General features: G+C 47.6%; 1 protein-coding gene and 3 non-coding genes across 5 annotated transcripts; all 4 read right to left on the bottom strand.

Annotated features, from left to right (window-relative positions):
- Positions 1–9,644: 9,644 nt before the first annotated feature.
- LOC129021866 (uncharacterized) lies at positions 9,645–13,826 on the bottom strand. 2 transcript variants are annotated; one of them, XM_054467823.2, is made up of 4 exons: positions 13,488–13,826; positions 12,878–13,034; positions 10,119–11,841; positions 9,645–10,033 (listed from the first exon to the last, which is right to left on the bottom strand). In XM_054467823.2, exons 1-3 carry the CDS (start codon positions 13,705–13,707, stop codon positions 11,838–11,840), a joined length of 381 nt encoding a protein of 126 aa, XP_054323798.1. In that variant the 5' UTR covers positions 13,708–13,826; the 3' UTR covers positions 9,645–10,033; positions 10,119–11,837. The 2 variants fall into 2 exon arrangements, with proteins under 2 accessions (XP_054323798.1, XP_054323797.1); XM_054467822.2 differs by having other exon boundaries at positions 9,645–10,304; positions 11,773–11,841.
- LOC129022162 (small nucleolar RNA SNORA71) lies at positions 10,989–11,122 on the bottom strand. Its single transcript, XR_008496251.1, has one exon. It is a non-coding gene; the product is annotated as a small nucleolar RNA SNORA71 (small nucleolar RNA).
- Positions 12,287–12,418, bottom strand: LOC129022164 (small nucleolar RNA SNORA71). Its single transcript, XR_008496253.1, has one exon. It is a non-coding gene; the product is annotated as a small nucleolar RNA SNORA71 (small nucleolar RNA).
- A 4,527-nt stretch (positions 13,827–18,353) lies between the features above and the next one.
- Positions 18,354–18,486, bottom strand: LOC129022166 (small nucleolar RNA SNORA71). Its single transcript, XR_008496254.1, has one exon. It is a non-coding gene; the product is annotated as a small nucleolar RNA SNORA71 (small nucleolar RNA).
- Positions 18,487–23,297: the final 4,811 nt, after the last annotated feature.

The following is a 23,297-nucleotide window of genomic DNA, read 5'->3' as shown; positions in this document are numbered from 1 at the left end:
AGGTGGGAAAAGATCTCATTCCTTTTCTTTGTGGAATAAAATATAATCTGTTCTGTGTCTGCATTGTACTGCACTAGTGGCTCATTCAATCTCAGTAGTTACTGGGGCTCTGATTCCCTTGGAGTGCTGCAAAAATCCTGGAGAAATGCCAAAGACACTGGGGAGAACTCTCTGAACTTCCATCTAACCTGTGTAATGGGTCACACACTCCCTTACTGGTGGGAAATTCTTTCCCAATGAAAGCATTTGAGGCTATAAATTTCTCCTATGTACTGTTTTAGCTATACATCATACAAGTTTTGATAATATAGTATTTTCATTATCCTTCAGGTCTGAGTATTTTTAACATTTGTTTTGTTTTTATTTAGACTTTACATTGTAGTGACATATTGCAGTCATCTTTCCTTTTTTTTTTGAGATAGAGTCTTGCTCTGTTGCCCAGGCTGGAGTGCAGTGGCAAGATCTCAGCTTACTGCAACCTTCACCTCCCGGGTTCAAGTGATTCTCCTGCCTCAGCCTCCTGAGGAGCTGGGACTACAGGCACGTGCTAGCACGCCTGGCAAATTTTTATAATTTTAGTAGAGACAGGGTTTTACCATGTTGGCCAGGCTGGTCTCAAACTCCTGACCTCAAGTGATCCACCCGACTTAGCCTCCCAAAGTGCTGGGATTAAAGGTGTGAGTCACCACACCCAGCCCATTTATTCCTGATACTGATGCGCTGGTATTAATATTTGAGACTTGCTTTGCAGCATAAAAGTTATCACATTCTATGCTGTAGATGATATTTGTAAATATTGTAAATATGCAAACAATATTAATACATACCCCAAAGGTGCTTGAGAAAAATATATATACTCTTTCAGTGTGGGTAAACATTTCTAAATATATATTTTTAAAATATCTATTAAAATCAAACCTATGTTCCAAATATTACGGTATGAAAAGGGAAAAATAAGAATTTCACAGCAAAGAAGTCTGGCAGTCACCACCTTAACCAAGCGATCAAGGTTAATGTCACTGATGGTGAGTCACGTTGATGTGATGTACCCCCAATATGATGTGATGGAAGGGAATTTCACCTCTGACGTATTCTTCCCAGAAACCCGTAGCCTCCAGTCCAATCATGAGAAAATGTTAGCAACACCTAAATTGAGGGCCGGGTGCAGTGGCTCATGCCTGTAGTCCCAGCACTTTGGAAGGCCAAGGTGGGCAGATCCCCTGAGGCCAGGAGTATGAGACCAGCCTGGCCAACATGGTAAAACCCTGTCTCTATTAAAAATACAAAAATTAGGTCGGGTGCGGTGGCTCACACCTGCAATCTTAGCACTTGGGAGGCCGAGGCGGGTGGATCACCTGAGGTCAGGAGTTTGAGACCAACCTGGCCAACATGTGAAGCCCCATCTTTACTAAAAATACAAAAATTAGCCGGGTATGGTGGCGCACGTCTGTAATCCCAGCTACCCAGGAGGCTGAGACAGGAGAATTGCTGGAACTCAGGAGGCAGAGGCTGCAGTGAACCGAGATCCCGCCACTGCACTCCAGTCTGCACGACAGAGGGAGACTCCATCTCAAAAAAACAAAACAAAACAAAACGAAATACAAAAATTAGCCAGGCGTGGTGGCACACACCTGTAGTCTCAGCTGCTCGGGAGGCTAAAGCATGAGAATCATTTGAACCTGAGAAAGGGAGGCTGCAGTGAGCTGAGACTGTGCCACTGCACACCAGCCTGGGCAACAGAGCAAGACTCCGTCTCAAAAAAAAAAAAAGAAAAAGAAAAATCCAAATTGAGAGACATTCTACAAAATACCTTACCAACACTTTAAAACTGTCAAGGTCATGAAAAACAAAGGAAGACTGAGAAACCATTCCAGATGGAGGAGATTAAGGATACATAACTAAATGTAATGTGCTATTCTGTATGGCAGAGAAAATGGACATCAATGGGAAAACTGGTGAAATCCAGATAGAGTCTGTGGTTCAGTTAATAGTAATGTAACAGCGTTAATTCCTTAGTTTTGACAAATGTGTCATGGTTACATAAGATGCTAACATTAGGGGAAGCTGGGTGAAGGGCATATGGGAACTCTATGTACCAGGTTTTAAATTTTTCTGTGAATCTAAAGTTATTCCAAAATAAAAGTTATATTTAAAAAAAAATAGCTGCTCATGGCAGGGCGTGGTGCCTCATGCCTGTAATCTCAGCACTTTGGGAGGCCAAGGCTAGCAGATCACGAGTTCGGGAGTTTGAGACCACCCTGGTGAAATATGGTGAAACCCCGTCTTTACTAAAAATACAAAAATTAGCCAGGTGTGGTGGTGCACGCCTGTAATCTCAGCTACTTGGGAGGCTGAGGCAGGAGAATCGCTTGAACCTGGAAAGTGGAGGTTGCAGTGAGTGGAGATTGCACCACTGCAATCCAGCCTGGGTGACAGAGCAAGACTCCATCTTAAAAAAACAAACATCAATCTGTTTAATCTTCACCACATCCCTCTATAGGAGGTCACTGAGGTGCACAGAGTTTAAAACTTGTCATCAAAGTCACCCGGTTAAGTTGGACCAGATCTGTGACTCCAAAGCCAGTGCTTACACCACTCCAGGCTGCATGCCAGCCACACCAACCGCCGTTGAGCTCCTCCCTGCATCCTCCACGCAGCTTTTGCATGTGGACCACTCTCCTCCTTTGCTCAGTTAAGTCTACTTCTCTGACTCCCAAGAGGTCAGGTGCCCTATTTACTCTTGCACCTTTCCCTCTTCCTCTGTAGAATTTCTCACAGTTTTTAACAATTTATGCATCTTGTTTATCTTGATGAGATTATGAGCTAACAAATGTCTGTTTTCACTTGCGTGCATTCACAGTGCTTAGCACAGAGGCCAGCACTTAGTAAACAGGTAGTGACTGAATAACAAACGCTGGGTACACTAAAGTTAACTCCAGTAGGATCTGTGTTAGAGAAACACACCCAGGACTTGGTGTCCTGCCTCCAGAAGGCTCTGGAACATGAGGCAGGATTCCAGCAGGCACGCCTGATATATATCTCGCCCTGCTCTGCCAAGATGGAGGAGAGGGGATACCAGAGAATGGGGGATCCAAGCTGGAGCAGCTTCATTAAGCCCCCACAAGATGCAGCAGCCTTCCTGTGAAGGAGGCATCCTTGAACCCCTTATTGTCTAAATCTATGATGTCCAGTAAGATAGCTACTCACCATATGTGGCTACTGAGCACTCTAAATGTGGCTAGTCTAAATTGAGATGTACTGTATGTATAAAATATATACCAGATTTCAAAGATTTCATTTGGGGAAAAATCTTATTAATAATTTTTAATATTGGCTGGGCAAGATAGCTCACACCTGTAATCTCAGCACTTTGGGAGGCCAAGGCGGGTGGATCATTTGAGGCCAGGAGTTCGAGACCAGCCTGGCAAACATGGCGAAACCCCGTCTCTACTAAAAATATAGAAGTGAGGGTAAGGTGGCACATGCCTGTAGTACCAGCTACTTGGGAAACTGAGGTGGGAGGATCACTTGAACCCAGGAGGCAGAGGTTGCAGTGAGCCAAGATCACGCCACTGCACTCCAGCCTGGGTGACAGAGCGAGACTCTGTCTCAAAATAATAATAGTGATAATTTTTAATATTAATTACATGTTGAAATAACAATATTCTTTGATGTAATGGGCTAAATGAAATATATTAATATTACCAAAATTTATTTCACCTGCTTCTTTTTATTTAATTTCATATATAATGAAATTTTATATATGTGGCTCATATATATATAACTGGACAGCACTGTCCTATACTATAAGCTCCTTCATTTGCTTTGTTCAGACCCAAATGCCCATCTGAGAGCAAGGCCCAGCACATAGTGATTGTTCCATAAGTATCTAGAGTGTGAATTCATATAACTTAATATCTATATACATTTATGCGATCCTCTTGAGGGCAACAACTTTCTTGTTCATCATGGTATCTCTATTCCCAGCACAGTGCCTAATAAATATTTTTTGGATGGACAAATGAACCTTCATTCTGTCTAGCTCTTCATTCTCCTGGCTCAATTCTGCCATGGAATCTCCCACCCACTGTGTCACAGGGACTCTGGTGCCAGGCAACAGTTTCCTGGTAGGATCATGGCTCTTCTTGATGCTAATCCTGGTTATTGGGCCACATTGGTGATACCCTTCTCAAGTTTCCTCAAGTTCTGTGGGTCTGGGATGACTCTTGCTTCAGACACAACAGTAGTGGGAAGGACACTTCATATTTTGGTTTTGGCTAAAACATGGCTATTGTCCTTGTACATGTCAGGTTCATAAGTTCAATCTGTAAAACCATTGATTTAGATGAGGACTATTTCAGCAAGTCTAAACAATAGGCAATAATTTGAAGCAGATGGAACAAATAGTAAAATATCCTAATTTCCAGTTTTCCAGTAATAAACAAGCATCCGACAAGCTTGGTATGCTTATGCTACTTGTGAAATCAGCCTGAAACATTTTTCACTATTTAATACAGCAGGAAATGGAAAACTAGCTGAGCCACTCATTAGGTGTGAGACAGGTCTCTTCCGTTTCTTTGAGCCTTGGTTTCCTTATTTGTAAAATGGAAAATAATTAAATCTACCTCACTGGGTGGTTGTGAAGATTAAGTGAGGTAATTATATATACAGGCTTAATACAGTGCATGGGACTTAATAGAATTTCAATCAATGGTAGCAGTGACTAACACCAACCCCGCTGGGATGTCTGCAAATTAGCAAACAAGAAAGAAGAAAGTATTTGTGGTGCCTTAGCAGATGAGCCTGTCATAATGACATTTTATATTTGTTCTTCATTTTAACTATCAACAAGCTATATGTGCTCATCAAATAAAAACAGCAGACATTTATCGAGCACTCCGTGCAAGGCAGTTACTATGTTATGCATTTAACATGCATCATCTTAATCATTGCTATTTGGGGTAAGTGATATGTTGATGGTCAAATTAGACAGCCAGAAGCTGAGGGTCAGGGAGGCAAAATAATGTGCTCCAGGCCCCATAGCAATTAAGTGACAACATCAGGTTTTCGTGTGTTTTTGTTTGTTTGTTTGTTTGAGACAGGGTCTCACTGTATTGCCCAGGTTGGTCTCAAACTCCTGGACTCAAGTGATCGTTCCACCTCAGCCTCCTGGATAGCTGGGATTCCACGTATGACCCACCTTGCCCAGCCACATCAGATTCTTAATGACTTCACCAGGCCCACCTATCATCAGTTGTACCCACAGAGGCAGAGGAGCCTGCATGAGTCATTTCTGGAGCACACTATCAAGGCATCTGCTGGCCTCATTCCTCATCCCTAAATGTTGACTGAGCACCTTCCACCCGTCAGGCATTATGTTGGTATGCTTTTTGACTATAATGAGAAAAGACTCATTTTGCTTCCTTTGGTAATGGAAGTAGTGAATGTAAGGGCTCTCAAAAAAAAAAAAAAAAAAAAAAAAAAGAGGCCATGTGCGGTGGCTCACGCCTGTAACACCACCACTTTGGGACGCCAATTTGGGAGGATCACTTGAGACCAGGATTTCGAGACCAGCCTGGGAAACAATGTAAAACCCCATCTCTACAAAAAAATACAAAAACTAGCCTGGCCTGATGGCACACACCTGTAGTACCAGTTACTCATGAGGCTGAGGCAGGAGGATTGCTTGAGCCCAAGAAGTTGAAGCTGTAGTGAGTCCAGATTGCACCACTGCACTCCAGACTGGGCGACAGAGTAAAACCCTGTCTTAAAATAAATAAATAATTAAAAACAGGCTGGGCATGGTGGCTCAGGCCTGTCATCCCAACACTTTGGGAGGCCGAGGCAGGAGGATCACTTGAAGTCAGGAGTTTGAGACCAGCCTGGCCAACATGGTGAAACTCCGTCTCTACTAAAATTACAAAAATTAGCTGGGTGTGGTGGTGCACACCTGTAATCCCAGCTACTTGGGAGGCTGAGGCAGAAGAATCACTTGAACCCAGGAGGCAGAGGTTGCAGTGAGCCAAGATCACACCACTGCACTCCAGCCTAGGTGACAGAGCAACACTGTCTCAAAAAATAAACTAAAATTTTTTTTAAAAAAACGAAGAGGAATCTTGGTCACATGTCCACGCCTTATAAAAATTCAGAAAAAACTGAATCCCCAGGCCTCATGGCAAGTCAGAATACTGCTCACAGTCATGCCTGGAGGAGCACAAACGTGGTTTGGAAACTGAAATTTCATTCTCCACCTGCGAGTTCTAGAAACTTGCAACAGGAGCTCACCTGCAACAGGAGCTCAATGTTCTATGCTCCTAGGCTGCTGTTAAGACTTAATTACTCTGCCTCTTCCTGTTTCTGCAACCAATTACTCAGTCTCTTGACATGCAGAACTCTCCCAGCAGAAAAACTGCAGGGCTCAGTGATCACTGCTATGGGTCCTGGACCAAGGTGATGGGTTAGGCCTATCAAGGCTGTCCTTGGGTGACTGAGCTTCCCTAGACCATTGAGCTATGGTTGGAGGTGTGGGGGATGGGGAGCTGACAGGTGCCGAGCTTGGCCTCTAGACACACCCATCCAGGTGCTGACCAGTTAATCCTGGCTTGATTCAGCTGCACCTTCACAACATGGTGAAACGTTCATAATCAGAAGCAGCACTGCAGCAGCCTCAGATGCCTGTTGTCTCCCCACTTCACTGAGCCTGGTATCCAAAGGAAAAGCTTCCTTTTTTTTTGAGACAGAGTCTCGCACTGTGGCCCAGGCTGGAGTGCAGTGGCGCCATCTCGGCTCACTGCAAGCTCCGCCTCCCGGGTTCACACCATTCTCTCGCCTCAGCCTCCTGAGTAGCTGGGACTACAGGCGCCTGCCACCACGCCCAGCTAATTTTTTGTATTTTTAGTAGAGATGGGGTTTCACTGTGTTAGCCAGGATGGTCTCGATCTCCTGACCTCGTGATCCGCCCACCTTGGCCTCCCAAAGTGCTGGGATTACAAGCGTGAGCCACCGCACCCGGCCAGGAAAAAGCTTCCTATTGTCCGTGGTCCATGCGGTGATGGCAGCTTGCACAGGCTGCAGTGAACGCCCAGCAGTGAGTGCTCCTCACTTTAGTCAAATCTCACCTCCCTGGGGAAGCCTTCCTGTCTAGTCAATTTAAAATGCCACTCCCTCTGCTGGTCCCCAAACTTCCTATCTTGTTTCCCTGCTTTATGACTTTTTTTCCTTAACATTTCTCAAGCATTCTACCTATTTTAGTACTTTGTTTTATGATATGTCCTTGTCCTCCAAAATGTAAGTACAAAGCAGGGATTTGCTCTTTTGCCTGTTTTGTTTACCAGTTCCTCGAATTGTGCCTGCACATAAACTGATACTTGATATGAATGGAAGGAGGGGCGGGGAATCCAGTCTGGGTGGAGGTTCCGCCGGCAAAGGCTTCCTGAAGAAAGTGACACAAGCTGAGTCAGCTGAGCTGGAAGCGGAGGATGCATTCCAGGTACATAGGCTGGGAAAAGAACATGTTCAGGGACCTTAAGCAGAAGGGTGGCTGAGGCCTAGGGTGCTTGTGTGAGAAAAGGGTGGACAGGCAGGCCACGGGCAGAGTGAGGAGGGCTTCGCTGTCTCCTCGGGAGAATGGGAAGTCTAGGCTAGAGGCTGAGGGTAGGGTTGGGCGAGGGTGGCAGAGGGCAGAAGAAAGACCTAAGAGGCTGGGCCAGCAATGAGGACCATTTACAATTGGAAAGGAAGTTCCAGTGATTGAGAGGAGCTGTCCTTTATCGAGCACTTCCTGTGTGCCAAGTGCTATGCTAAGAGCTTCTAACATACTAGTTCACCAACCTTCGCATCCAGCCTGCAACCACTAAGATGCATGAATATTTTGATAAATATTCATGTGACAAATGAGGGAACCCTCCACAAATCAACCAGTCTGGCTTAGTAAGGAAATTTTTATGCCAGGGGGCCAAGCCACGGTAAGTGATCCTATCTCTATAGCTGACACTCTCTTCCCCTACTGCGTGGCAATCTCGCCTCTTCCCTTGTTTTTCAGTACTCCATCACTGTTGCCTCCTATAGAACAAACTAAAAAGGGCGTAAGGGACTGCCAGGTTGCAGGATTGAGGTAGTGGGTCAAGAAGAGCATGAGAGAGAGAGAAAGAGAACGAGAGATTAAAGGAGAAGGGAGTGGAGTGTAGACACTTGTCCTATTAGCTGACAGGAACCTGCTTAGCAATGAGGGGTCAGTTTGCTAAGGAAAGACAGGTCTACCAATTAAAGGCACCAACCAGTGTAAAACTTCACTAAAAATAGTGGACTCAGAAAAGGGGAGAACTTTGGCCCCCTTTCTTTGGTGGGGGAAATGTGGTCATTTCTCACTAAAGGACAAAGGCCACAGTTGGATAAAACTGGCCAGAGAGGGGTTGCAGCAGGTGAGGGGATCTTCAAGAGAGCAAACCAGAGGTGTCAGGTGATTCTTGGGTAGGAATAAGGAGGGGGGAAATGCAGAAATAAGGCCCTCACCAGAGATGGCTAGCAGAGCGGACACTTCAGCCAAGAATGTCTCCTGCTGGCAGAGGTCATCAGAGATGCCTGACAGCCTGGCTTCCCTCAACCCTAGTCACAGTTCTTTCTTTCTTTTTTCTGTTGAGACAGAGTCTCACTCTGTTGCCTAGGCTAGAGTGTAGTGGCACAATCTTGGCTCACTGCAACCTCCACCTCCCGGGTTCAAATGATTCTCCTGTGTCAGTCTCCTGAGTAGCTGGGAATATAGGTGCCTGCCACCATGCCTAATTTTTGTATTTTTAGTAGAGATGGGGTTTCACCATGTTGGCCAGGCTGGTCTCGAACTCCTGACCTCAAGTGATTCACCCGCCTCAGCCTCCCAAAGTCCTGGGATTATAGGCGTGAGCCACCATGCCCAGCTTAGTCACAGTGATTTCTATTTCAACTGAAGGAATGGGACCAACTGACTCCCAACTTTCTACCATGGCCTTTGGGAGCATTCTTGTGTGTGAAATTTACCCGAAAAATGAGGACAGAGCAACATATGGAGGTGGTGACACACATACAATGCACACATAAGCACATCACTGCGATCACTCCTACCAAAGAGAATCCCCAAAGACCAAATCTATCTCATGGTAACAGAAGCCCCAGCAGCTGGCACTGCCTGCCACACCCCCAGAGCTCTCCAAGGGCAGCTGTTCCTCATACACTCCACTCTCTCCTCTGCTCAAAACCAACTCCTACATTCACCTGCAATCCACCACCTGAGCTCAGGACACTTGCATTCCTCAAGGACTCCAGCCCCTGCCTCCATCCCTAAGTCATCCCGTCATAGTCTTCTCTCCCAAAGCCTTGGCTCAAATGTTTCCCCCACCAACTTAATCCTAACAGTTCCCCTTCTCTCCTAAGCCTGAACACCCCCCAACCCCTAGATGCACTTGGGATTATTGTTCAACCCCAGTCCAAATCCCACGTTCCATCTCACATTCCCTAGGTCAAGCCTTGGGTATGTGTCAAGGGGAAAGTGTTAATGAATGAGAACCAGAAGACCTGCCCTTGTGACCCAGTCTCTACACCCAGTCTTGCTGGCACACGGAGATACTGATAAAAAAAACCAAACACACAAAAATGAAAGAACAAGCAGCAGGGCATGTTTCAAGATTTATTGAGTGGGTCAGAGGACAATGGTCCATAGCACAGAAAAAGTCAACAGGAACAAATTCTTGGTTTTCAGAAGTCACACCAGAAGGAGGTGGGAGGACACGAAGGATGGCCACTGGATGGCCTGGCCTAGATGGAAGAAAACCAGTCTTCCTGGGCCATGGCACTCTGTGGCACTGGCAGGGCAGAGCCAGCTGAAGGGTCTTCAACTCTGGATCCCAAGTCCCCAGAGCCACAGGGCTTTTCCTCTGCCCACCCACGCTGAGGGAAAAGTCGATTAATGTTGTGCTGAGACAACAGGGGCAAGAAGGTCCAGCCATGCATCACAGGGTGACATCACTCATCACTCTTGGTCTGTGATCAACCCCCAAACAATCTAAAAGAGAAGACAAATGAAGCCAGCGGCCTCGAATTTCCACCTCGGAAACACAGGCCGACTTAACCTCTTGGCATTCGCTTACCATGAGGAGGCCCCTCCAGGGGAGGTGGAATCCCAGGTCATTGTCCTGAGAGGCTCAGTGCTTGCACCTCTTGGGGTTTCCTCTAACAGTCTCCAGACCCAAGGCGGCATCCCTGGAGTGAGGAGGGGCCACAGAGCAGAAGGCTGCAAGTACTTGGTCTCCAGTGTTCTGTTGTCTTTCTTCAAGCTGATGTCAATGGGAATGCCCCCAGTTAATCAATCGGGTATGAGTTGCCAGTTTCTTTCATACCAAACTCATCTCAAAAAGGAATCTCAATGCTCCCGAAGAATATCAAAATAAAAACTTAAGAGTCTAGCAAAACTGTCTTAAGAGTCTTGACAGGCAACCGAGCAGATGTGCAACTGGCAGAAAGACAGCTCAAGAGACCTCTCAGGGCCCCTCCCATAGATGTCCCACCTCGCCATGCTGGGAGCCAAGGACCACCCCAGCAGCCATCCCTCCATGCTTTCATTACTTGCCTACACATCTGTCTCCCTGGTGGGACTAGACACTCTTGCTCATCCCAGCCTCAAAGACCTTCTCATGTTGCTACCCCTCCCTGGAATACCTTTCTACTGCCCATCACATCCCACTCCTTGAAAGACCTGCCCAGGCCCACCACCTCCAAAAGGCTGCTTCTCTTTGAAAATCTTAAGGCAGTGACTGTATGCCACCCAACATCACACTTATTCATTAAAAATAATTCACACAGGCTTTTTCCACCATCTAGTACCCAAACCTTGACACTGAGACTGCTCTCTGATAACAGGAAGCTAAGCTGAAAAAAGTCACACTAAAGTGTCTCCCATCACTCACTCACACAGCATCCTGCAATGCTCCTGAGACCAGAAGGTGCTGGCAGGAGAGGAGTGTGTGAAAGCGCCAGCATTTGAAAGGGACAGATGTGAACCCTCCAAACACGGGAAACGGCTTTCAGCAATTCCTCTCCCTGCATTATCGATGACCAGAGCACAGGAAGCCCATGATCATTTTTGAATGCAGGTATATACAAGGGCAGAGAGAGATCTATGAAGAGAAACAGATGCCAGCAGCCTATGGACTAGGTCCAGTCCAGGAAAACAATCCAGCCCAGCACAGGACCCCGAAAGTGGCCCTGCTTTCCTGTAAAAACCACATAGAACTTCCTTGCCAGGAGGAATCACAGAGAAGTCACATGGGGCAAAAACAATGGGACAATATTGGCTGGTAATGATAGGAATCATGTGGTCTCAGGTACCACAAAAGTCACCTCTATCAGAACATTATTTTCCAAATGAAGAAAATTAGGTTCTGAATCAGTCCTTGACTGGGATAGTGGCAGAAGGGGATTCAAAGCCAGGGGACCAGAGTCTCTGAAGCCTAGGTCCACTCATTTTCCATTACAACATCCTGCTGCCCAGGGAGAAAGGGCAGAGACCTCTTATTACCAAAGTGGGACTCTGGAGGTTTCCCCCCAGCAGCAAGCCCTGAAGGCACATGAAAGGCCAGAGGTTATCTGGGTTGGCTGGGTGGACAGCGGATCTGGGGACCCACAGTGCCATTCTCATCTCACCTCTCAGCTCCCCTACACCAACCCCAAAGCCCCTGGGAACACGTACAGAACTGTACTAGATACAAGGAACCAACATTCCAGACAATGAACTAGAGATCTTACCTCAAGGACACTGAGGTCTAGCATGTTATCGACATGACAACTCCCATGCCTCTGCACACAGTGGACTATCTGCAACAGATAAGATGCCATGAATGAGCACCCAGCTTGCCCCTGCTCACAGCAAGGATGGCAGGCAACAGGAAAGGGCTTAGCACAGTAGTTACCAGACAGTAAACATTCCTAGGCAAACACACTATTTCCTCATAAAAGAGAAAATAGTTAACTCTACAGAAGAAGACAGTGGATGGTCTATGGCAGGGTGAGGGTGGCCAACACTGATCAATGTGCAGTTAATCAGCAAAAGACTGAAAGGAGATCAAAACCAGGTTTACAGCAGTGTGCCACGGCTGAGTGGCGGTGACTCTGCTGGTCATCAAGGGGAATTTAAGCAACACACATAGCCTGGTTCCCAACAGCAGGGAGCAGGAAGTGAAAGCTCTAATCATGACATAACACACACGGCAGCCCCCATCCCCTGGAGGCCCCAGGTGTGTGCAGCTTTGAGAAGCAGGAGTGTAGGAAAGCTCCTGGGACAGGAAGGTGAAGATGTGGATCCTCCAAACACAGCAACCTTTCCCGCATTTCCTCTGCCTGCACTACCAATGACCAGGACATGGGCAGCCCGTGATCACTTACGAATGCAGGCGCAGAAAAGAACAGAGGGGATCCAGGAACAGAGGCCAAAGTGAGCTGCTTGGAGATTGCCAAAGCGCCAAGCCCAAAGGACCTGAGCGCTATCCACTTAATGCAGTACAAACATCTCATCTGCCCCCATCAAGAAAGTCACAGAAGACCAATTTTTGGTTTAAAAAAAAAAAAAGGCTTAAATTGTTCATTCATCCCACAAATATTGAATATCTACTAGCCAGACATCATAGGTTCAAAAGCAAGAAAAACGTGCAAGATCTCCCCACTTACAGAGCTTTCGCAGTTTCCCTACATTACAGAAAGTCAAGCTCAGGAGAATGAAAGAACTTAGCCAGGCTCTCCTCTGCACTCGGCTTTGCCATACAGTTCTCGGAATTCATGACTATGCCCTCCGCTGGGGTCCCCCAGAAGCGAATCTGAAGGGTCCCCCAAGGTGCTCATGACCAGCACCACTTACCCAGGGACATCCTCACACCGCGGACAGTGGGAGCCCCTCAGGGAGTGCGGATCAGGGTGCTGCAGGAAAAATGGGGCGCTGGCTGGTGCGAAACTAGCAAAGCCATCCAAGGGAGAGCTGTCATCTGTCTCCAGGAGAGCCGCACAGCCCACGAGGCCTAGGCAGGGAAAAGCGTAGGGAAGGGGCTTAGTACAAGGTCCTGGCAAAGGAGTCTGGAATTCACCCCTCTGGGGCCCTGGGAGTGTCCTCCATTTAAACCTCAGCCAATTGGTCTGTAAAATGGAGGTTTTACAGCTACTTTTTCAAGGTTATTGAGGAGAAAATGAGTTCACGGTTCCAAGGACGTGGCACAATAACCGACACTTTGTAGGCAACCGAAAAGCAGCTTTGGGGGCTTCCAAAGTCAGGAGTCGGAAATCGGGGTCGGGGGAGTGAAAGTCGCGAGGTCTCTAGCCCCCCTCAGCCCGCGTGCAAGGCCCCGGGCGCAGCGTTGCCGAGCCGTTTCTCAAGAGGCACTAAGCCTCCCCGCAGAGAGGCTGTGCGAACCTGGGGGGTTCTGACGTCCGCATGGGGTCGGCTTAGCCCAGCGAAGGCCGAGGGCGCGGCTCACCCGCCAGTCTCTTTCCCGAGGACACGCGAAACCCGAGGGGCCCACCCCGGCGGAGGGGACGGACTACCGCACCAGCGGCTGGGCCTGACGTCCAGCCGGCTCTTCCCACTCCCCTCGGGGCCTCAGTTGCCCCTTTTGTCGGGGAGGAGGTACACAGCACCGGCCTTGGGAGGCCACCGGGGGTTCTTGGGAAGACCATTCCTCGGGCGCTGCCCCTCATTGACTCATCCGGAGCGCCAGGATGGATGGCGGCGGGTACAGGGATAACCGTGCGGAGGAAGCTGAGGTGCAGGCCGCAGGCCGTAACCACAAGACGCTCTCTCCAGTGCTCAGCGCCCGCGGAAATACGGCTGGGGGCGCGGCTGCAGTCTAGAGCGGCGCTTCCGCCGGGCCCCTACCTGCGCAGACGTGCCTGCAGCGCCCCCTGGCAGGACGGAGCTGCAATTCTATCCCTCCACTAACGCCCTTTATCCAAGCGTTCATCTAAAGGAGCATCCCTTCATGAGTTCACTCACCCACCCATTTACCCAGAAAATATTTGTGAAACATCAGCTTCCATTTGAGGACACAGTGAGAAGACAGCCATCAGTCTATAAACCAGAAAGTGGGTCCTCACCACTTCCTAGTTTACCAAATCTACTGGTGCCTTTGATCTTGGACTTTTAGCCTCCAGAACTATGAGAAATAAATTTCTGTTGTTTATAAACCACCCAGTTGATGATGGCACTTTGTTATGGCAGCCCAGACAGGGGTCGGCTGGCAAATAGGTCAGCTTGGACCATGGCCAGCTTAGTGTCCACACACCCTCCTCTCCAAGCAAAGAAACAGAAAAAAATCCACTTCAAACATGCATCCCTTCTAGCATCGGCAAGAGTGTGTCTGCAGTCTTGTTTTGTTTTTGACGTCAGCAGACAAATAAAGAGTCAGTCATGGAGAATAGACTGTTCTTTTAATGCTGTAACAAAGGCTGTCACAACACACTTATTTCAAGAGCTCAACATACTGCCCTGTTTGCTGGAATCACGTACTACGTAGGCCAGTGTCCCACATGAGAAAGTGAACGTGGATAAGCAAAATGCCCACAAGGCTGTATGCAACCGCCAAACCCTCAGTGGAATTTCTTAATAACTGGCCATTTAGGACAAGTTAAGGAAAAGATTTGGGCTTTTAGATAGAATGTGTTGGTGATAGAAACCTAACTTACGCTTTAAAAATAAAATATATTATTGGAAAACTTATATAATCAAGCGAAGGGAAGGGCAGAGGTCAAGCTGGGCCCCCAAGACAACGAACACCAGAACTGGAGTTCCATCCCTGTCCTGCAACTCTGCCTCTCTCTCTGGGTGGACTTCTGACTTCATACTCGCTCTGGTTTTTTGCTTATAGTGAGGGACATATGCCACGTTTACCCAGGGGAACATCTCCATCCTGCTTCCACTGAGGGTAGGCAGGACTGCCACATACAGTTGTGCAGGTCGTGTACTGCACAACTCATGGGAGCACCATACACATCATATCCTATGGTTGAGAAGCAGAGATGTCAGGGATGCTTGGGCAATCTAATGACACAGAAAACACTTGACTTAAAAGAAAGAAGATGTTTTCCCTAGCATGTTCTTCTCTGGTGTAGCAGAGTCACCCTATGTCATACCATCTAATCCTTAAATGATGGTCCTTCTAATAAAGGCCCTTGAAAATATCTCTGAAGGGCAACACTTTTGAGGAATTTTTTCTCCACGCTACTTGAATCAAGCAGAAGACTTTAATTAAACCTGTGACAGTGAAACCTGTGCACGGTCATTAGAAAAAAAAGTTTGCAAGCAGTAGCGGGGCTTTCTGAGAAATGCTGTCCTGAATTCCACAAACTTTTTTTTTTTTTTGAGACAGAGTCTTGCTCTGTCACCCAGGCTGGAGTGCAGTGGCGTGATCTCAGCTCACGGCAACCTCTGCCTCCCGGGTTCAATGGATTCTCCTGCCTCAGCCTCCTGAGTAGCTGGGATTACAGGCGCACATCACCACAGCCTGACTAATTTTTGTATTTTTAGTAGATTGCACCATATTGGCCAGGCTGGTCTCGAACTCTCAACCTCAGGTGATCTGCCTGACCTCGGCCTCCCACATGCTGGGATTATAGGTGTGAGCCACGGCGCCCGGCCTGATTTTTACAACCTTTGACACTCAAGCTCTCAATTCTCAAAATTACCTTTCGGGCCAAGGATAGGCACTTCCACCCTTTCTGGAGCTCTGGGAGGAGTCACCCATCTCTGAGGTCCCTCATCTAATTTGTCTTGAGTGTGGGTTAGGACTTGTTGAGGCTGCACACCCCTCAGGGTGTCTGTGCTTTGCTTGTTCATGGGATGCTTGGCTGAGTCCCCACTCCTTCCTGAGTAAGCTCACCCGGCAGGCCCTATCCGGCATGGCAGTGTGTATGGTAGGGGTTGGAGGGTGGGCTGCAACAGAGGTAAAGGAAGGAGGAGCAGGTGTCAGGGAGCCTGCAGGTGGTTGCATCCAGCTGTCACCATTGATAAAGATACAACTGATTTCCATCTGCCCAACTCTCGTGTCCACCTCTCCCCAGTGGTGGCGTCAGAAGGCATTCACAAGGCAGAAGCACTACTCCTGCCCTTCAAGGGCACTGGGGCCAAGACTTTCCAACTGAAGTCTGCCAATTTTTTTTTTTTTTTTTTTGAAACAGGGTCTTGCTCTGTCATCCAGCTTTCAGTGCAGTGGTGCAATTATGGCTCACTGCAGCCTCGACCTCCCAGGCTCAAGCGATCCTCCTGTCTCAGCCTCCTGAGTAGCTGGGACTACAGGCGCATGCCACCACCAGGCCCCGCTAATTAAAAAAAAAAATTTGTAGAGATGAGGTCATACTATGTTGTCCAGGCTGGTCTTCAACTCCTGGTCTCAAACGATCCTCTTGCCTTGGTCTCATATTCAGTCCATAACATCCTCCAAGGGTTTTTGAGATGTTGCTCCACAACACCGACTTACATTTCCTATTGATGTACTTTCATGTTGGGATTACAGGCGTGAGCCACCAGGCCTGGCCCTATGCCCATTTTCTTGTTATTTCATTAATTTATTTGTTTTGTTTTGTTTTTTGAGTCAAAGTCTTGCTCTGTCGCCCAGGCTGGAGTGCAGTGGTGTGATCTCAGCTCACAGCAACCTCTGTCTCCCAAGTTCAAGCAATTCTCCTGCTTCAGCCTCCTGATTAGCTGGGATTATGGGCACACGCCACCACATCCAGCTAATTTTTGTATTTTTAGTAGAGACCGGGTTTCACCATGTTGGCCAGACTGGTCTTGAACTCCTAACCTCAAATGATCCACCTGCCTCAGCCTCCCAAAGTGCTGAGATTGTAGGTGTGAGCCACCGTGACTGGCCCTAATTTTATTTTATTTGAATCAGTTAAGTTGTCCTGCTTTTTTCTTTTTTTTTCTTTTTCTTCTTTTTCTTTCTTTGTTTCTTTCTTTTTTTTTTTTTTGAGATGGAGTCTTGCTCTGTTGCCCAGGCTAGAGTTCAATGGCACGCTCACTGCAACCTCCACCTCCTGGGTTCAAGTGATTCTCCTGCCTCAGCCTCCCGAGTAGCTAGGATGACAGGTGCCCACCACCATGCCTGGCTAATTTTTGTATTTTTAGTAGAGATGGGGTTTCACCATGTTGGCCAGTCTGGTCTCGAACTCCTGACCTCAAGTGATCCACCTGCCTCGGCCTCCCAAAGTGCTGGGATTACAGGCATGAGCCACCACGCCCAGCCTTTTTTCATTTTTTTAAGCCCTCGGAGCCAAGAGCAGACTGGGACACAAGTAATTTTTCTTACATTTCAGAATTAAGTGAGCCCTCTCCTGTTGCCACAATGAGCATTTCCCTTTCTTCTTTTGCATCAACATTTAAAGATCATCTATTGCGGGCCATGCAATGAGATGGGGGGATACTGCCCCCTCCGGTTCCTAACTTATCCACATACCAGCACAGGTGTCCACTCCCCATCCCTTCCTCCTCTTCAGCTTCAGAGTCTTCCTCTTTCTCCCCCTGACCCTTAAGAGCCTTCCCATTGCAAATTTAAGGGACTCCTATTTGAGTACTTCAAAAATCCACCAAGAGCCAGACGCATTGGTGTGCACCTGTAGTCCCAGCTACCGGGGAGGCTGAGGCAGAAGGATCCCCCGAGGCCAGAGAAGCATAGCAAGACCTCATCTCCAAAAAAGAAAAACTCACCAAGGTCCAAGCACGATGACTCACACTTGCAGTCTTAGCACTTTGGGAGGTTGAGGTGGGAGGATCGTTTGAGCCCAGGAGTTGGAGACCAGCCTGGACAACATAGTGAGACCTCATCTTTACAAAAAAAAATTTCTTAATTAGCCAGGTATGGTGACATGTGCTTGTAGTCTCAGCTACTTGGGAGGCTGAGGCAGGAGGATCGCTTGAGCCCAGCAGGTTGAGGCTGCAGTGAGCTCTGATCGTGCCACTGCATTCCAGCCTGGGCAACAGAGCAAGACCATGTCTCAAAAAACAAAAACAAACAAACAGAAAACCACCAAAGCACACCACCTCCAAGAAGCCATCTTTCTTTAAATCCTATCATAATCACGATCTATACTCAATGTTGTATGTATTCATACACTCGGTTGTTAATTTCTGTACAATTCACCTGGCTGGTGAAATGTTACCTTTTCTGTGCAGGGCTCATGCTCTGTGAGCCTCAGCCATTCCTTGAGTAGTTAACCTTGTCCTGGGGAACAAATAGTCCCAGATATACACAGCCTAATTTTTGCCAAGAAGTCAAGCTGAGAAAGGCCAAACAAAATGACAGCCCACGATGCCCCGGAGGCTTGAGAGTGTTCACAGAAGAGAAGTCGAATGTGAGAAAAGCACTAGCATTTCCAAGGATAGAGATGGACCCTCCAAATACAGAAAATGCTTTGCACAGTTCACCTGCCTGTACTATCAATGACCAAGACACAGGCAGCTGATGATCACTTTCAAATGCAGACACAGAAAGAGAGCACAGCATGAGACAGCGCGGGAGGCAGATGCCAACGGCCAGCATGGGAAAGAGCAGCCCAGTGAGCACGGAGCCCAGCAACGGCCACCCTGTTCTCCAAACCCCGTAAAATTTCCCTGCTGGGGGATTAAAGGGAACACACTTCTGGTAAAAGAGAGGGAAAAATCTTGGCTTTGGAAAAGATCAGGATTGTAGTTATACGAACAATAACAACAACAATAGTAGAAATTCCTTTCCCTCACAGCTTTGTTTTTGGGATGAGTAAATTGAGGTTAAGATTAGGGCACAGAGTGGCCGGACGCGGTGGCTCAAGCCTGTAATCCCAGCACTTTGGGAGGCCGAGACGGGCAGGTCACGAGGTCAGGAGATCAAGACCATCCTGGCTAACACGGTGAAACCCCATCTGTACTAAAAATACAAAAACATTAGCCGGGCATGGTGGCGGGCACCTGTAGTCCCAGCTACTCAGGAGGCTGAGGCGGGAGAATGGTGTGAACCTGGGAGGCGGAGCTTGCAGTGAGCCGAGATCGTACCATTGCACTCCAGCCTGGGCGACAGAGCAAGACTCCGTCTCAAAAAAAAAAAAAAAAAAGTACAGGGCACAGAGCTAGGTTGTGGCAGAGGGGATTGGGACCCAAGCATCTCTGATGCTCCATCATTTTTATTTTATTTTATATTTTATTTTATTTTTAAATTTAATTTACTTTTATTGTTTATTTTACTTTATTTTTTGAGACAAAGTCTCGCTCTATTGCCCAGGCTGGAGTGAAGTGACACAATCTCGGCTTGCTGTAACCTCCGCTTCCTGGGTTCAAGCGATTCTCATGCCTCAGCTTCCCGAGTAGCTGGGATTACAGGCACCCACCAGTATGCTCGGCTAATTTTTTTCTTTTAGTAGAGATGGGATTTTACCATGTTTGTCAGGCTGGTCACAAACTCCTGACCTCAAGTGATCTGCCTGCCTTGGCCTCCCCCAATGCTGGGATTACAGGTGTGAGCCACCTCGCCCAGCCCATCTACCTGTTTTCTATCACAGCATGCTGCTGCCAAGCTCCATAGATGCCCCCATAGCACCCCCAGAGAGTGCTCATCACCCACATGGACTCCTGAAAGACGCAGTAACAGAGGAGCGTAAGAAGCCGAGGAGGAGAATGGACAGATACAACAAAATCTGCAGCACGGTGGTCACTCTTGGTGTGGAGATGGGTCTGGAGCTCCCGCAGGCCTTGCATAGTCAGTTTCTGACTTCCCACCTAGACTTCGGGCACCAACTCCTTGGAAGACGCTGTCCAGCCAGCCATGATTCCATCTCCTCTGGCGAAGGGGCTCCAGGCACCGGGAATTTCTCAGCCACTATGAGGTCACAGACCTCCTGTGGTGGAACCTTGTCTTCCCAGCTACAGTCCAATCCTTTGCAACCAGTATGTTGAAAGCAGGACTCCTGATATGTCTGCTTAGACTTGCTAAGTGGGAATGTCTCTCTCCTGCCCCTAGAAAAATATCAGGCAAAAGCCTTAGAATTTCTCTGATCATTCTTAGGTAATAAAAAGTCTTACAATCACTAAAAATGGAAAAACACACTTTCCATTCAACAATTTTATTTTATTATTTTTTAATAATACACCAGTAGGGTCAGGCACAGTGGCTCACGCCTGTAATCCTAGCACTTTGGGAGGCCAAGGCGGGTGGATTACAAGGTCAGGAGTTTGAGACCAGCCTGGCCGATATGGTGAAATCCCATCTCTACTAGAAATACAAAAAAATTAGCCGGGCATGGTGGCACACACCTGTAATCTCAGCTACTTGGGAGGCTGAGGCAGGAGAATTGCTTGAACCTGAGAGGCAGAGGTTGCAGTGAGCTGAGATCACACCACTGTACTCCAGCCTGGGTGACTAAGCCAGACTCAGTCTCAAAAAAAAAAAAAAAAAGTTAGGCATGGTGGCTCACACCTGTAATCCCAGCACTTTGGGAGGCCAAGGTGGGTGGATCACGAGGTCAGGAGTTTGAGACCAGCCTGACCAATATGGTGAAACCCCATCTCTACTAAAAATACAAAAATTAGCCAGGCATGGTGGCATGTGCCTGTAATCCCAGCTACTCGGGAGGCTGAGGCAGGAGAATCGCTCGAACCTGGGAGGTGGATGTTGCAGTAAGCCGAGATCACACCACTGCACTCAAGCCTGGGTGACAGAGCAAGACTCTGTCTCAAAAAAGAATAAAAAAACCCCACCAGGATTAGTTAAGGATCTGCTGAATCCATTCAACAAGTTTAAATGTTCAGTCTAACGCATTATTATGTTTTCAGTGATCTTTCATAGGTAAGACTTCTCTCCTCTCCACCAGCTGGGGCTAAGTACAGGATGGGCTGGGGTAGGGATGTGGGGCTTCTCTCTTCACGTATCCAGATATGTTTCTCTTCAACAGGAATTTTCTGTCCACTTACCCACTCTCAATATTTCCAGGATAAAAACAGGTGGAGTAAAGGGTAAAGAGAGGGGAGACATCTCTTGTCTGGTGCTTTTGTAAGAAGCCCGCACCCTCTCCAGGCTAGAGAGATGTTTAATCCTGATTATTTCTCTTGTGGCCTTCCCTACCAATCCCAGGCTTCTCAAAGGTTGATCTTGTGGCCTTTTTCATGGGCTCTTCAGAGAGACTCCTCCTGTTGCCTGTTGCATCCCTACTGATGTGTGCACAGACCCTCTTCTTGGAATCGCCTCACCCTAGCAGGCTCCCTCATGGATGGGACCTCCTGGGTACCAGGCAGACATTCATACCACAGATTCTACTCCTACAGAAGGAGACTATGAACCTTTGACTCAGGAGTGGGTTGGGCCCCAGTCAGCTGTGCTCCCCAACTTTGAGTGACAAATGTCAAGCTCCCTTGTGACCTGCTAAAGCGCTTCTTAATGAGTTAAGGTGAGATGCACGGGCTCCCTCCCTGTCTCTCCCTTTTGGGGGTAGGGGGTGAGACTCACAGCTCTTGCTTTTTCATAAGAAATATAATTCATCATTTGCCTTTTCATTTCTAATTCTGTACCATTAATACCCTCCAATTGGAAGAGAAGTTTCAAGAGTCACAAGCAACCATGTTTCGGTTATCTCTTTCCTCAGTTCTGCATTTGGTTCAGCACCTTCTTTGGAAGGCAGCTGCTATTTTATCACGGAACCTTCAAAAACTGCCAATACTCAAATCAATTTTTGCTTATCACAACAGCAATTTTATTGGATTTTTTATTCCTTCCTTCCTTCCTTTCTTGATGGAGTTTCACTCTTGTCAGTCAGGCTACAGTGCAACGGTGTGATCTCAGCTCACTGCAACCTCTGCCTCCCAGGGAGGATCAAGTGATTCTCGTGCCTCAACCTCCCGAGTAGCTGGGATTACAGGCACCCACCACCACGCCTGGCTAATTTTTGTATTTTTTAGTAGAGATGGGGTTTCACCATGTTGGCCAGGCTGGTCTCGAACTCCTGACCTTGTCATCTGTCAGCTGAAACTTCCTTTTTTGTTGTTGTTTTTTGAGACGGAGTCTCGCTCTCTCGCCCAGGCTGGAGTGCAGTGGCGTCATCTCGGCTCACTGTAAGCTCTGCCTCCCGGGTTCACACCATTCTCCTGCCTCAGCCTCCCGAGTAGCTGGGACTACAGGCGCCCACCACCACGCCTCACTAATTTAACATCCTCTTCCACTACCGTGGAACAAGCAGGAACCACTCCTCTTAGGTGTCCATCCTCCTATAGGCACTGGGGCTGCAGGAATGAAGCCACCAAGGTGCCCTCCTTAGTGTTATGAGAATAAGGAGTGCAAAAGAAAATCTGGAACTACAGAAAATCTGCAGTTCTGCTGGTTCCCAGCTTTCTGAGGGCACCTTGGCCTTAATTGCCAGCCCAGAAGATTCAGCCTGGTGAGGCCTCAATCTGAATATGCAGGAGGCCAAGCCCTTTCAGGCTCATAGGTGGGGCGGCGGAGGTGGGTGTGGGTTGTGGATGCACTCAGCCTACTGTTTGCTGCGTCTCTTCCAGCTCCAAAGGCCTGATGAGAGCCAGATTGCCTTATATCTGTGCTGGGGAGCACAGCAGCAACCAGCCACATGTGACTACAGAGCACTGGAAACATGGCCAGTCGGAATTGTAATGTGCCATAAATGTAAATCACACACCAGATTCCAAAGACCTCATACAAGAAAAAAAATAGTAAATAGCTCATGAATAATTATAAAATATTGATTACATGCTGACATGATAATATTTTGGTTATATTCAGTTAAATAAATTATTAAAATTAATTTTACTTTTACTTTTTATCTTTTTTTTTTTTTTGAGATGGAGTTTTGCTCTTGTTGCCCAGGCTGGAGTGCAATGGTGAGATCTCAGCTCAATGCAACCTCTGCCTCCCGGATTCAAGTGATTCTCCCGCCTCAGCCTCCCGAGTAGCTGGGATTACAGGCATGCGCCACCAAGCCCTGCTAATTTTGTATTTTTAGTAGAGGCGGGGTTTCTCCATGTTGGTTAGGCTGGTCTGGAACTCCCAGCCTCAGGTGATCCACCTGCCTCAGCCTCCCAAAGTGCTGCGATTACAGGCATGAGCCACCATGCCCGGCCTTGCATTATATTTCTATTGGACAATGCTATCTTTCTTCTTCTTTTTCTTTTTTGAGACAGGGTCTCGTTCTGTTAACCTGACTGGAGTGCAGTGGTGTGATCTCAGCTTACTGCAGCCTCAACCTCCCAGGCTCAAATGATTCTCCTGCCTCAGCCTCCTGAGTAGCTGGGACTACAGGACTGCTCCACCACACCGGGCTGA

Source organism: Pongo pygmaeus, chromosome 21, assembly GCF_028885625.2.
Source record: "Pongo pygmaeus isolate AG05252 chromosome 21, NHGRI_mPonPyg2-v2.0_pri, whole genome shotgun sequence".
Lineage (NCBI taxonomy): Eukaryota > Metazoa > Chordata > Mammalia > Primates > Hominidae > Pongo > Pongo pygmaeus.
Note: the sequence above shows the minus strand (reverse complement) of the source record. Positions and strands in the feature narration are given on the sequence as shown.

Coding starts and splice junctions, on each gene's coding strand:
- LOC129021866 (XM_054467823.2), bottom strand. CDS start 13,707: ATGAGGGGCAGCGCCCGAGGAATGGTCTTCCCAAGAACCCCCGGTGGC. Junction 13,035..13,487: donor CTCGGGAAAGAGACTGGCGG/GTGAGCCGCGCC, acceptor TTCCCTGCCTAG/GCCTCGTGGGCTGTGCGGCT.